The following is a 12946-nucleotide window of genomic DNA, read 5'->3' as shown; positions in this document are numbered from 1 at the left end:
GTCCTATTAAGACTGTGCCTCCACTGCAGGGGACTCAGGTTCCATCCCTAGTCAGGGAACTAAGATCCCACATGCCTCAAAGAGCTTTTATTCACCATATGAGTGATGTAGAATACTATTTAGGACACCAAAACTGGAAAGTATTTAAAAGAAAAGGTTGTATCACACACTTTCCAGGAGCCATCAGAGCAAAGATGCTACCACGTGCCACGCAGCCTCCAGGAAGCTTCACTGAACGCTCTTTGTGCGTGATTCTCAGTCTGTTTTAGTTTGTTTGTTTAACCTACTTTATTCAAGTATAATTTATTTACAACGTTGCATCAATTTCTGCTGCACAGCCAGATGACTCAGTTACACACATACATATATATGTACATTCCTTTCCATGTTCTTTTCCATTATGGTTTATCACAGGATATTGACCAACCTAGACAGCATATGAAAAAGCAGAGACATTGCTTTGCCAACAAAGGTCCATCTAGTCAAAGCTACGGTTTTTCCAGTAGTCAGTAGTCCAGTAGTTTTTTCAATTGGACCATAAAGAAGGCTGGCTGAGTGCTGAAGAACTGTTGTTTTGGAATTGTGGTTTTAGAGAAGACTCTTAAGAGTCCCTTGGATTGCAAGGAGATCCAACCAGTCCATCCTAAAGGAAATCAGTCCTGAATATTCATTGGAAGGACTGATGCTGAAGGTGAAGCTCCAATACTTTGGCCACCTGATGGGAAGAACTGGCTCACTAGAAATGACCCTGACACTGGGAAAGATTGAAGGCAGGAGGAGAAGGGGATGACAGAGGATGAAATGGCTGGATGGCATCACCAACTCGAATGACATGAGTTTGAGCAAGCTCTGGGAGTTGGTAATGGGCAGGGAAGCCTGGCGTGCTGCAGTCCATGAGGTCACGAAGAGTCAGACAGGACTGAGCGACTGAACTGAGCTATGGTTCTCCATGGGACCATACAGTGGGACCATGTTGTTCATCCATCCTATATACAATAGTTTGCACCTGCTAATCCCAAACTCCCAGTCCATCCCTCTCCCACCCCCTTCTCCTTGGTAATCACAAACCTGTTCTCTGTGTGACTCTTATTCTCTGATTGTGTAAGAACGAGTAAGGAAAGGTGGATGGTATCGTGGGATTATTGTAAAAACGGGTACTTCTGCAATCCCTGAAAGGTTCTTGAGGATCCCCTGGAATCCCCAGTACACTCTGGGAAGCTCTGCCCTGCTTTACCCCCACGGGCTTTGTCACTGCTGGGAGTAATTACCTATCTGACCTTGTAGTATTTACAGTGCTCAATTTCAGCCTTTTCTGCCCATTACATAAATGCCAAAGGTAGAGACTTTTGTGCCGTTGTTAATAAGTGCTTAAATGCTGCATGCTAAATCATTTTAGTCCTGTCTGATGCTGTGCAACCCTATTGACTGTACCCCTCCAGGCTCCTCTGTCTGTGGGATTCTCCAGGCAAGAACACTGGAGTGGGTTACCATTTCCTTCTCCAGGGGATCTTCTGGACCCAGGGATCAAACCCACACCTCTTATGTCTCCTACATTGGCCAGCAGGATCCTTACCACTGGTGCCACCTGGGCTTGAAACAGACGTTTTAAAAAAGAATATAACACCTATCTGTGCCTATAGCTTTACAATCAAAACCTAGTATACTAAGATTTGATGTCATCAGTTGCTGTTGAAGTGACTTATTATTTGGTCAGTGCCAATTACTTCTAGGGAAATCCTATAAGATGTCTTCATAAGGTATTACCAGGGGACCCCACGCTCCACCGTGTCCCAGGGAAAAGTCTGCTTATTTTGACTTTCTCACGGGAGCTTTCTGCCTCTCTCTGTTTCTTCACATCTACCAGCTTTCATCTGACCCTCATATTTGCATGTGGGGCGCCTAGGGTGCCTTGGCAATTTCAGAACCCAATTATGTTTTCATTAAAAATCTCTGCCAGGCTCTAAACTCTGTGCTTGATTCCAGGAGACCCTGAGAATACAGCTGAGAATGATGTATTTAATGAGAAATTTGCATTTTTTTCCTCCTGCTTAGGGAATAGATAAGGAGCAGTTGATATTTTAGGTGTTTGCCCATCCCTTCATTTCCCAGGTCTGCCTCTGAGCTGGTGATCTCTTTGCAGAAGCTATAACATGCTTCTCAAATGTCTATGTGATAGAAAGACATATATCTTTCTATCTATCTGTGATAGAAAGAAATATAATATTGAAGTGGGTTGCCATGCCCTCCTCCAGGGGAATCTTCCCAACCCAGGGACTGAACCCAGGTCTCCCGCTTTGCAGATGGATTCTTTACTGATTGAGCCACTAGAGAAGCCCAGAAAGAAATATAAGAGAAAGAAATATAAGAGAAAGAAATTAACTGAAGAAGAGGTAAAGGTCCAGTCTGGAAGGAAAGATAATGACAGCTTTCTGGAGGATATTACTCTGTACCCTGTATGCTACTTGGGTGTTTTCCCTCACTTTTGTTCATACCGTCCCCTGCCAACTTCCCATGGGCTCTGTAACACCAAAGGTAGTGGGGTAGGTGGGTGTGAACCTGGAAAGGAAAGGAAAGGATGCGTGAAGCATCAGACAATTTCAGGCTTCAATTCTGACCAACTTCTGGAGTGGAGACTGGCTTGTTTGTATTTCAAAAACTTTGGACCAAAGGGTATATGATGAAGTAATACAAGGAATGAACAACCAAGGATGTACTCAATTAACTTGAATAAATACATGCCCAGGAAGGGACTTGGGGTCTCTGGGCCCAGGTGACAGTCTTTAGCCACTTGTGGAGTGAGGGGAACAGTAGGACTGGAATCTAGATCTTGTGGCTCCAAGGGCAGGATGCCTTGGACCCCTACCTACCCAGAGTCTCTGCACCCCATCAGGTCTAACTGAAGATCTTGTTTCCACCCTATCAGATTATCAACAGTGAGTCACATTATTTATATAGTTATCATCTTGATTACTCTAATCTCTATGAAAGTGTCATCCTTCCAAACCACTTCTGAATCCTTTGTTGCCATGCTTGCCAGGAATTGCGAAAATATTCACCTCCCAAGGTTGTCTCTTATCTTTATTATTATTCCATAAGAATGTAAGGGGTTATATTTTATAGCATTTTTAATAACCCAATCTCTCACGGTTTTTCCACCTCATGGAATTAAGCATATTCGCAGTAATTAAATGAAGATGACAGGCTGTAAATCAAGAGGAAGTAATATATTCCTTTCTATCAAACTATATATGATCATTCTATTTAGATTTCACCTGCTCAGAATAGTAACCTATACGATTGATTCTTAATTTTTTGAATACATTCTGAATTGAGAACTCAATTAAATAACATTCCCTTTTTTGCCATAATATTCAGAATATATTAAGCTCCTAAGATTTCCTTCCTACTGAATGCTGGGATTTTAAAGGATGTGGTAGAATTTCAATTTGTCCAAGTGCTACAGAAACAAATAATTATTATTTCATGATGTTCAACAACACTATCTATAAACACAGAAGGGGGCTTCCCAGTGGCTCAGTGGTAAAGAATCCGCGTGCAGTTCAGGAGACGCAGGAAATCCAGATTCGATCCCTGGGTTGGGAAGATCCCCTGGGGGAGGAAATGGCAGCCAACTTCAGTATTCTTGCCTGGGAAATCCCATGGACAGCAGAGACTAGCAGGCTACAGTTCATGGAGTCGCAAAAGAGTTGGACATGACTTAGTGAATCAGTTCAGTTCAGTTTAGTTCAGTCACTCAGTTGTGCCTGACTCTTTGCGACCCCATGAATCACAGCACGCCAGGCTTTCCTGTCCATCACCAACTCCCGGAGTTCACTCAGACTCATGTCCATAGAGTCAGTGATGCCATCCAGCCATCTCATCCTCTGTTGTCCCCTTTTCCTCCTGCCCCCAATCCCTCCCAGCATCAGAGTCTTTTCCAATGAGTCAACTCTTCATAGTGAATAAACAACAACAAATAAACATATAAGCCATCCCCCACCCCCCACAAGAAGTATATTGCCTCTCTGATTTTGAATTACTAATGTGTTTAATAATTTTTAGCTAAGACATCATTACCTTTATCTCTGAGTTTTTATCTCCAAGGACACGTGGATCAAATAACATGCTTGGTCCATGACATATAGTTTGAGTCAAGCTGTGTATTATATGAGAAGCTAATGGCCCTATTGCTGCTGTTGTACAGTCACTCAGTTGTATCTGACTCTTTGTGCCCCCATGGACTGAAGCACTCCAGGCTTCCCTGCCCTTTACTATTTCCCAGAATTTGTTCAAACTCATGTCTATTGAGTTGGTGATGATATCTAACCATCTCATCCTCACTGCCCTCTTCTCCTCTTGCCTTCAATCTTTCCCAACATCAATGGCCCTGCTGCTGCTGCTACTAAGTTGCTTCAGTCGTGTCCGACTCTGTGCAACTCCATAGCTGGCAGCCCACTAGGCTCCTCTGTCCCTGGGATTCTCCAGGCAATAACACTGGAGTGGGTTGCCATTTCCTTCTCCAATGCATGAAAGTGAAAAGTGAAAGTGAAGTTGCTCAGTGACGTCCGACTCTTAGTGACCCCATGGACTGCAGCCTACCAGGCTCCTCCATCCATAGGATTTTCCAGGCAGGATTACTGGAGTGGGGTGCCATTGCCTTCTCCGCAATGGCCCTGAGCCTCTGTCAATAACCCTTTTTTTTTTCAGTAAAACAACAGCAATTCTTCCAGTGACTCCATGTCATGTATTTATTAGAACTGAAATTACACAGCTGGCAGCCATAGAATAGTGGTGGGCTAGCAAAGGTTTTATAAATGATTTACATACTGTTTATGATAGCACTTTTAAAAAAAATGCAAAGTGTTGGAACACACTGATAAGTATGGGACACTGTAGTTCATATTACTGCAGCAGTTATTGCTTGCCTTACGGTCAAGAAGGTGGGTTTACTAAAATTCAAATTTTATTTTAATCAGACCACCCTGGAAAGAAAAATAACAAAACCTTTTAAACACAACGAATTACATGTTAAGTGCTTAGGGGCTGAGACTGGTTGCCACTGTACATTTTTGAAGCTGGTTTTAGGCTGTATTTAGAGTTCTTGCCTGGAGAATCCCAGGGACGACAGAGCCTGGTGGGCTGCCGTCTCTGGGGTCGCACAGAGTCGGACACGACTGAAGCGACTTAGCAGCAGCAGCAGTGGTGTTTTGGTCTCTTTCAGGTTAGGACTAAGATTCCAGCTCTCAAGGGCAGTGTGCCAGGTCCAATTTAGCATCAGCTATTTCATGTCTGTCCTAGCTAATGAGACCATTGATTGAATCATCACAAAAACAAGGGACGGGCAGAAATCTGATGGGCTTGTGCTAATTATATGAAACATGTCAAAGCACTGGTGCATAGGAATGCGTTACATCTATGTAAATATAAAATGGCATGTTGTTCTAGAACTGAGTAGAATGTTGTGCCAATTATTCTCTTTGCTCCCCCGTATTCATTCTCTGCCCTTCTCCCCACAGAGACTGTATCACAAGGGTCCCTTGGCACTTGATTTAAGACTAGACTTGGCCAGTGAAAGGCAGGAGGAGAGAGAGGCTAGAATGTTTATTCTTCTGCTCCCACCAACCGTGCCTCCTGACTCTGCTGGCACTGGTTCGTCGATTTTTCCTTTGGGACTAAGGGTGGCAAGGGCTTCCATCTGTTGCTACTCCCCGGATACTTCTTCAGGCATCGATTGTTCCCTTAATCTTGCTCACTCGTTTGTAAATGGACCCTTAATTAAATTCTCTTCATTTAAACTCTTTTTGAGAAGACTCTATTTCCCATCTGGGCCCTGATACAAACACAAATAGCAATTAGGATTTTTATTTTCTGATATTCTGAGTACTTAAAATAAGCTATAATTGATCCCTCAAATGATAATTATCTACTCAATATTTTAAAATTAATTTCCTAAATTTTACTTCATTCAGTCTTAAACTGACTCTGAAAATGTTAAGAACCAACGTTTCTTAAGAATAACAATATTCCACAGTTTACTGTGATTCAGACCCTTTGGCATAAAACTTTCAAGCTGCATTTGAATCACCTGGGCTTGTTGTTTGTTTTAATTTTACTTTGTTTAAGCTCCAATCCTTTGGCCACCTGATGCAAAGAGCCAACTTATTGGAAAAGACCCTGTTTCTGGGAAAGATTGATTACAGGAGGAGAAGGGGGGCAACAGAGGATGAGATGGTTGGATGACATCACTGAAAACTCTGGGAGACAGTGAAGGACAGAAAAACTTGGTGTGCTGCAGTCCATGGGGTCGCAAAGTCCATGGGGACATGACTTCGTAGCTCAACAACAACAACAATCTTCAAACAAGAAGCAGGGCCTTCAAAAACGAACAGTTAACTAAACTCCTAGGAGTCTTCAAAAAGATAAATCAGTATATAATACCATAAACTAACTAATCTTTCTGATAATCAAAAACTCAGCAGTTAGCAAATCTATTTCAAAAACCCTTACTAGTATATTTAAATTTCCTGTAATAAAGATAAATCTTTTGCAGGTAATGTTTGGACATGTTTTACAGAAATGCAAAAGTGAACACTAAACATTCTATTTCTCCTCTGTGTAGAGTGTCTCAATTTAGAAATTCACAGACTTCCTCTGTGGCTCAGTCATAAAGAATCCACTGGCCAATACAGGAGACATGGGTTCGATCCCTGGTCGAAGAAGATCCCACATGCCTTGAAGCAACTAAGCCCGTGGGTCACAGTTATTGAGCCTGCACTTTAGAGCCAGGGAACTGCAGCTACTGAGCTCCCAGCTGCAATGACTGATGCCCTAGAGCCCAGCTCCACAACAAGAGAAGCCACGGCAACGAGAAGCCTGAGCACCAAACTACAGAGAAGCTCCTGCTTGCTCCAACTAGAGAAAAGCCGGCTTAGCAGTGAAGACCCAGCACTGCCAAACAAACAAATAAATTAAATTTAGGATGATTGGGATTATTAGTTGACAAAGTTATTTTTTAAAAAGTTCATATGGTTATTTATCTCCTCTAATATTTTTTTCTTCTACTCTTTAATTTTATATTATGTTATCTCTGCACTGTTTTTATAATTTATTTCCATCTTCCTAGCTTATTCTGATTTATTTAGCTCTTTTAAGGTGTCCCAAAATAAAGGGATGCTGAGCTCATTATTTGGAGAAGGCGATGGCACTCCACTCCAGTACTCTTGCCTGGAAAATCCCATGGATGGAGGAGCCTGGTAGGCTACAGTCCATGGGGTCACGAAGAGTCAGACATGACTGAGCGATTTCCCTTTCACTTTTCACTTTCATGCATTGGAGAAGGAAATCGCAACCCACTCCAGTGTTCTTGCCTGGAGAATCTCAGGGATGGGGGAGCCTGGTGGGCTGATGTCTATGGGGTCGCACAGAGTCGGACACAACTGAAGTGACTTAGCAGTAGCAGAGCTCATTATTATCTTTTATTTTTAATAATAAAATTTTGATTTCCTCTGAATGCATTTTTTGGCCATACCCTTATGCTTTCATTATAAAATGTTGCTATTTCATTTGCTTTGTAAATGTAAAAGAGTATGTAATTTTCTTCCTGCTTTCACATTTGATTCGGTAAACCCAAAAGTATGTTTCTTAATTTTAATGTCAATATATTTTTGCTTATCATTTATTGTTTACTTTTAATTTTACTGAATTATTATAAAAGAATGTGGGCCTTTCTATACTTTATAACTTTTAGAATTATCTTTACAGCCCATTAGCTGATCAATTTTTATAAATTTTCCTTGGACATATAAAGCAAACGGTTATTATTATTCAAAAAGTATACCTTTAAAAAATTCATCTAATGCGTAGATTTGTTAATTATTTATCCAACTTTCTGTGGCTTCTTCTTCTGTTATTCAGTCTGATTCTGAGAAATGTTCACATTATTTTTCATCAGTCTCTTTCATTTTTAATATTCAGATGTTACATTGTTTGGTGCATGTATGTTCACCAGATTTTACCATATGATTATAAGTTAATATATTTTCACTATGTAATTCCTTTTGACCCTGCTTAGTGATTCTGTGGCAAATTCCACTTTATTTCACATTATTCTTCCCAATCCTACCCTTTGTGGTCGTTGTATTTGCTGTCATTTCTTTGTCTATTCTGTTTGTCTGTTAGTATTTGTCTAAATAGTAAATGTCTATTTATTTCAACATTTACTTCATTAATATAAGTATGTATATTAAACATACTCCATGATTTTATCTTCATTTTCTACAAATTTGAATTTTTTTTTCTGAGAATTCAGCATGCTTACATGTAGTACTAGATTGATTTATCACTTCTATTTTAACTTGTTTGCTTATTACTCTTTTCTTCCTTCCTTTTTTCTGTACTTTCCATGAATAAAAGGTATACCCTCTCCTAAAATCATAATAAAATTATGATATAATATGTAATAAAAGTATTATATAAAAATAACATAGCCTATATCATCCTTCCAAGAAGTTTTATTTCTGCTTTCCTTACTCTCTAATGAAAAAGAGTGCATTGCCTCAAATATGAATTAAATATATTAATAGTTCTAACTATAACTGCCCCTCCAGAGTAAATATTTTATAGGCTTTGATAAACAAAAGGAAACAATCTTACACTGTAAAATATAAAATACAGAGAACAAGTGTAATACACTCATGCATCTGACTTTAGAAGCTTTAACGAGAGGATGTATATGGTTAAACCAGCATATTCATGATGGTGTTATTTTAAGAGTCATGATGTTATAAAGATCCTAGAGGAAATGAACTAATATGTACGCTAAATGGTTTCAGGATCACCATGCTATCTCACTCTTCTATCTTTCCTTTATATAGCAAACACTGATGGGTTTTCAAGGAAATTATACTTTTTCAAAATTAAGAAATAAAATGCTCCACTGATTTCTGATGTAGAAATTATTAGGGTAATGTCTGCTTTAATGATTTAATTTTTAGCTTTTTGTGGGATTTTATTAAAATAGGTCAAGAGAATTTTATGATTTATTAAAATGAGGCTTGTTTCAGCTCAAAGAACTTCTATTTCTAAGTTTCAGCCACTCTGGTTGAAAAACATATAATTAAATAGAAAAAAAAATCTTTAAATATTTTTGAGATTAATATAGCTATGGAAGATAGCTAAACATAGACATGTAAAGAGTTCTTGCATAGTACGCTAGCATTGTACTAAATAGTATTGCATACATTATACAATTCTATTTTGGTATAGAATTGCTCCAACATTTAATATCCCTACCAACAATCATCTATATGAGTAAAGCCTTGACTGTGTGTGCTCAGTCATGTCCAACTCTTTGCGACCCCATGAACTGTAGCCCACCAGGCTCCTCTATCCCTAAGCTGTAGGCCACAAGGCTCCTCTGTCCATAGAATTTTCCAGGTAAGAATATCAGAGTAGGTTGCCATTTCCTACTCCAGGGGAACTTCCTAAGCCAGGAATCAAACCCGTGTCTCTTGAGTCTCCTGCATTGGCAGGCAGATACCTTACCACTGCACCACCTGAGAATCTCTTGACAGTTAAGTTTAAAGCAGACAGTGTGTTGATAAAACAACTATATGATGAATTCATACAATTTGCTAATCTAGATGCCAAAAAGGATGTCAGAGAATTGGTTGAGAACCACCAATATGTCAATAGTTTGTGAGAAATCTCGATGCTAATTATTGTCTTGTTATGTTAGCTGCTCAGTCATGTCTGACTTTTTGTGACCCCATTGACTGTAGCCCGCCAGGCTCCTCTGTCCATGGGATTTTCCAGGTAAGAATACAGGAATGGGTAGTCATTCCCTTCTCCAGGGGATCTTCCCAACCCAGGGATCGAACCTCGATCTCCTGCATTGTGGGCAGATTCTTTACCATCTGAGCCATCAGGGAAGCCCCTGTTACTGACTTAAGAGAGTTTATAATCAAATGTGAATTAGTGTGGGGTAATGCAGGAAGGAAGTAGATGAGAGTGGAATAAAATTGATAAAATAAGTATAAACACATCTTGAAGCCCTAAGGATATGGCTCATGGTTTAACTATATTAATATTAATGGGATTCCCTGGTGGCTCAGCTGGTAAAGAATCCACCTCCAATGCAGGGGACCTGGGTTCGATCCCTGAGTTGGGAAGATCCCCAGGAGAAGGGAACAGCTACTCATTCCAGTATTCTGACCTGGAGAATTCCATGGACTGTGTGGTCCATGGGGGTCGACTCCCATTCCATGGGACATGACTGAGCCACTTTCACTTCACTTTCATTAACAGTAATGACATATGCTCTTATATTTTAATTGTCTTCACGCTTAATTACCATTTGACTTACTTTCACTTGTTGAATAGTCTTGTGGGTCAAGTATTCCTGATTCCTGTAGTGATCTAATACAGGAGTCCACCAGTTCGAGACCTGTTGTGAGCTCATCTTCGATATCTTTTTGACCATCTGAAATACAATATTTCAAAGAGGTGAACAAACACATGGTTTTGTCAACATTAAAGCTTAAGACTATCATTTAATAATCGAAAATATAGTAACTATAACTATTCAGTTCAGTTCAGTCACTCAGTCATGTCCAACTCTCTGCAATCCCATGGACTGCAGCATGCCAAGCCTCCCTGCCCATCACCAACTCCCAGAGTTTACTCAAACTCATGTCCATTGAGTCAGTGATGCTATTACCTTTATGAAATTCTCTTTAGGTATCACATTGTAACCCCTGGTCAACCACTATTAAAAACCAAGGCTAGCCAATTATATGTGTCCATGAAAAACATAAAGTTACTAGGGAATTGGGAAAACTTAACTCCCATGAGCTGTTGAGCTTTCAAAACAACTTCACTTAATTTTAGTGTCATGTTTTATCAAATTTGTTTTTATAAGTTTCTTTCTAAAGTTCTTAAGAAAATTAACCAATAGAGGTATATGTAGAAGTAAGTATATATGCTCATCAAGAAGCTGTATTGATTTATATGTCCATCAGCTGATGAATGGATAAAGAAGATGTGGTGTGTGTGTGTATATATATATATGTACACAATGGAATATTACTCAATGTAAAAAAGAATGAAATAATGCCATTTGCAGTGACATGGATGGACCTAGAGATTACCGTATTGAGTAAAGTCAGAGGAAGACAAATACTTTTAATATCATTTGTGTGTGGAATCTAAAATATGATACAAATGAACTTGTTTGCAAAACAAAACGATCCATGGACATAAGAAAACAAACATGATTACCAATTGAGAAAAGGGGTAGGAGAGGAACAAATTAGGAGTTTGGGATTAGCAGATACAACCTACTATACGTAAAACAGACAAACAAAAAGAAACGATGATATAGCACAAGGAACTAGATTGACTATCTAATAATCATAATGGAAAGGAATACAAAAAAGAATATGTATATTAATATTTATAAATCATACAACACTGTAATTCAAGTATACTTCAATAAAGAAAACAAGCTGTACCTTACCTTGTGATTGCCAGTGAAACTGCTCTTCTGCTGAACTGTAAAAGAGAGAATACATAGATATAATGAATTTGTTACAAATTAAAGGACTCTAGGCTGTAAGATGCAAAGGTACATTAAGTTAGTAGTGGGGCCTCCAGAGAGCTCCCTTTAATTTCTTACTGGGAAAAGGGGTCCTGCTTTGATACAATCATAATTTTAATCTATTTGGTATATACCTCTTTGGATTCACCGGTATTAACATGTCATAAATGGAATCATTCAGTAATTTTCAAGAGAACAGCTGATTTTTTTACAAACCACAATCTATTGTACTTATCACTTACGACAGTTTCTACACACATGAAGTTCTACGCAACTGTAGCTATTTTAAAACACAAGTCTGAATAGTTTCATGTAAACTCTGTAAGGTGTTCTAATAGAGATATAACTTTCTCCATTTTCATTATAAAGAGATAAAATAAATCTACACCTTTTCCTAGACATACCTTATAAGCAGTTCCTTTTAGCTGTTTATTATATTTCAAATTAAGTAATATGAAAATCACAACACTTTACCACCCACCAACTATACAGTTCCCAAGTCTCCACTTTAGAAATATATCATATAATAAAAATGACCCAGGTAGAAAGGGTGGCTCATGCAAATGACATGCCAAAGATATTGTGCAGATTGTACCTAGGTGGGCACATAAATTTATTTTAAATGATTTTTTTTTTTTAAAATACATGCTGCTGCTGCTGCTGCTGCTGCGTCATTTCAGTCCTGTCCAACTCTGTGCAACCCCAGAGACGGCAGCCCACCAGGCTCCCCCATCCCTAGGATTCTCCAGGCAAGAACACTGGAGTGGGTTGCCCTTTCCTTCTCCAATGCATGAAAGTGAAAAGTGAAAGTGAAGTCACTCAGTCGTGTCCGACTCTTCGAAACCCCATGGACTGTAGCCTACCAGGCTCCTCCATCCATGGGATTTTCCAGCCAAGAGTACTGGAGTGGGTTGCCTTTGCCTTCTCCTTAAAATACATAAATAAATTTAAAATTTCTAAGTATGAACAGCTCTTTCATTATATATGCAAATAGTTCTAACATACCCTTTTTTATATGTCAATAGTTTGTGGGAAATCTATATGACAATTACTGACAGGTATCATTTTGAGAATGATTTTCTACACTTATTTACTAGATCTTTTACTCTGATCAAGGCACTTCTATGAATAGCTCATCAGTTTCACAACAAGAAGTAGGTTTTAGAACTTTAATTTGTACCTTAGAAATGGTTTCTGAATACATTTGCTGAGGAAAAAGGCAATTCTGGTATAAATGAGTGTTCAGAATAGCCATGATTGATATACATGAATATAAGAGCAGTCCCTCAGGAGACTGTTTTAGGGCATCTTTCTCCTTAGCCAATCCATTTTAGCAAAGTGAAACATGGT

General features: G+C 39.1%; 1 protein-coding gene across 5 annotated transcripts in view; it reads right to left on the bottom strand.

Moving 5' to 3' along the window:
- The window catches only part of CTNND2 (catenin delta 2), a 1111183-nt gene that overhangs the window by 485552 nt on the left and 612685 nt on the right, over window positions 1–12946 (bottom strand). For all 5 annotated transcript variants that reach the window (XM_070774843.1, XM_070774845.1, XM_070774847.1 and 2 more), the window contains 2 exons: window positions 11516–11550; window positions 10364–10480 (listed from right to left, as the gene is read on the bottom strand). In XM_070774843.1, coding sequence (XP_070630944.1) covers window positions 10364–10480; window positions 11516–11550 — 152 coding nt within the window. The remainder of the gene's footprint in view (window positions 1–10363; window positions 10481–11515; window positions 11551–12946) is intronic.

The sequence above is a fragment of the Bos indicus genome, chromosome 20 (assembly GCF_029378745.1).
Source record: "Bos indicus isolate NIAB-ARS_2022 breed Sahiwal x Tharparkar chromosome 20, NIAB-ARS_B.indTharparkar_mat_pri_1.0, whole genome shotgun sequence".
Taxonomy (NCBI): Eukaryota; Metazoa; Chordata; class Mammalia; order Artiodactyla; family Bovidae; genus Bos; species Bos indicus.
This window is presented reverse-complemented; position numbering and strand designations above follow the sequence as displayed.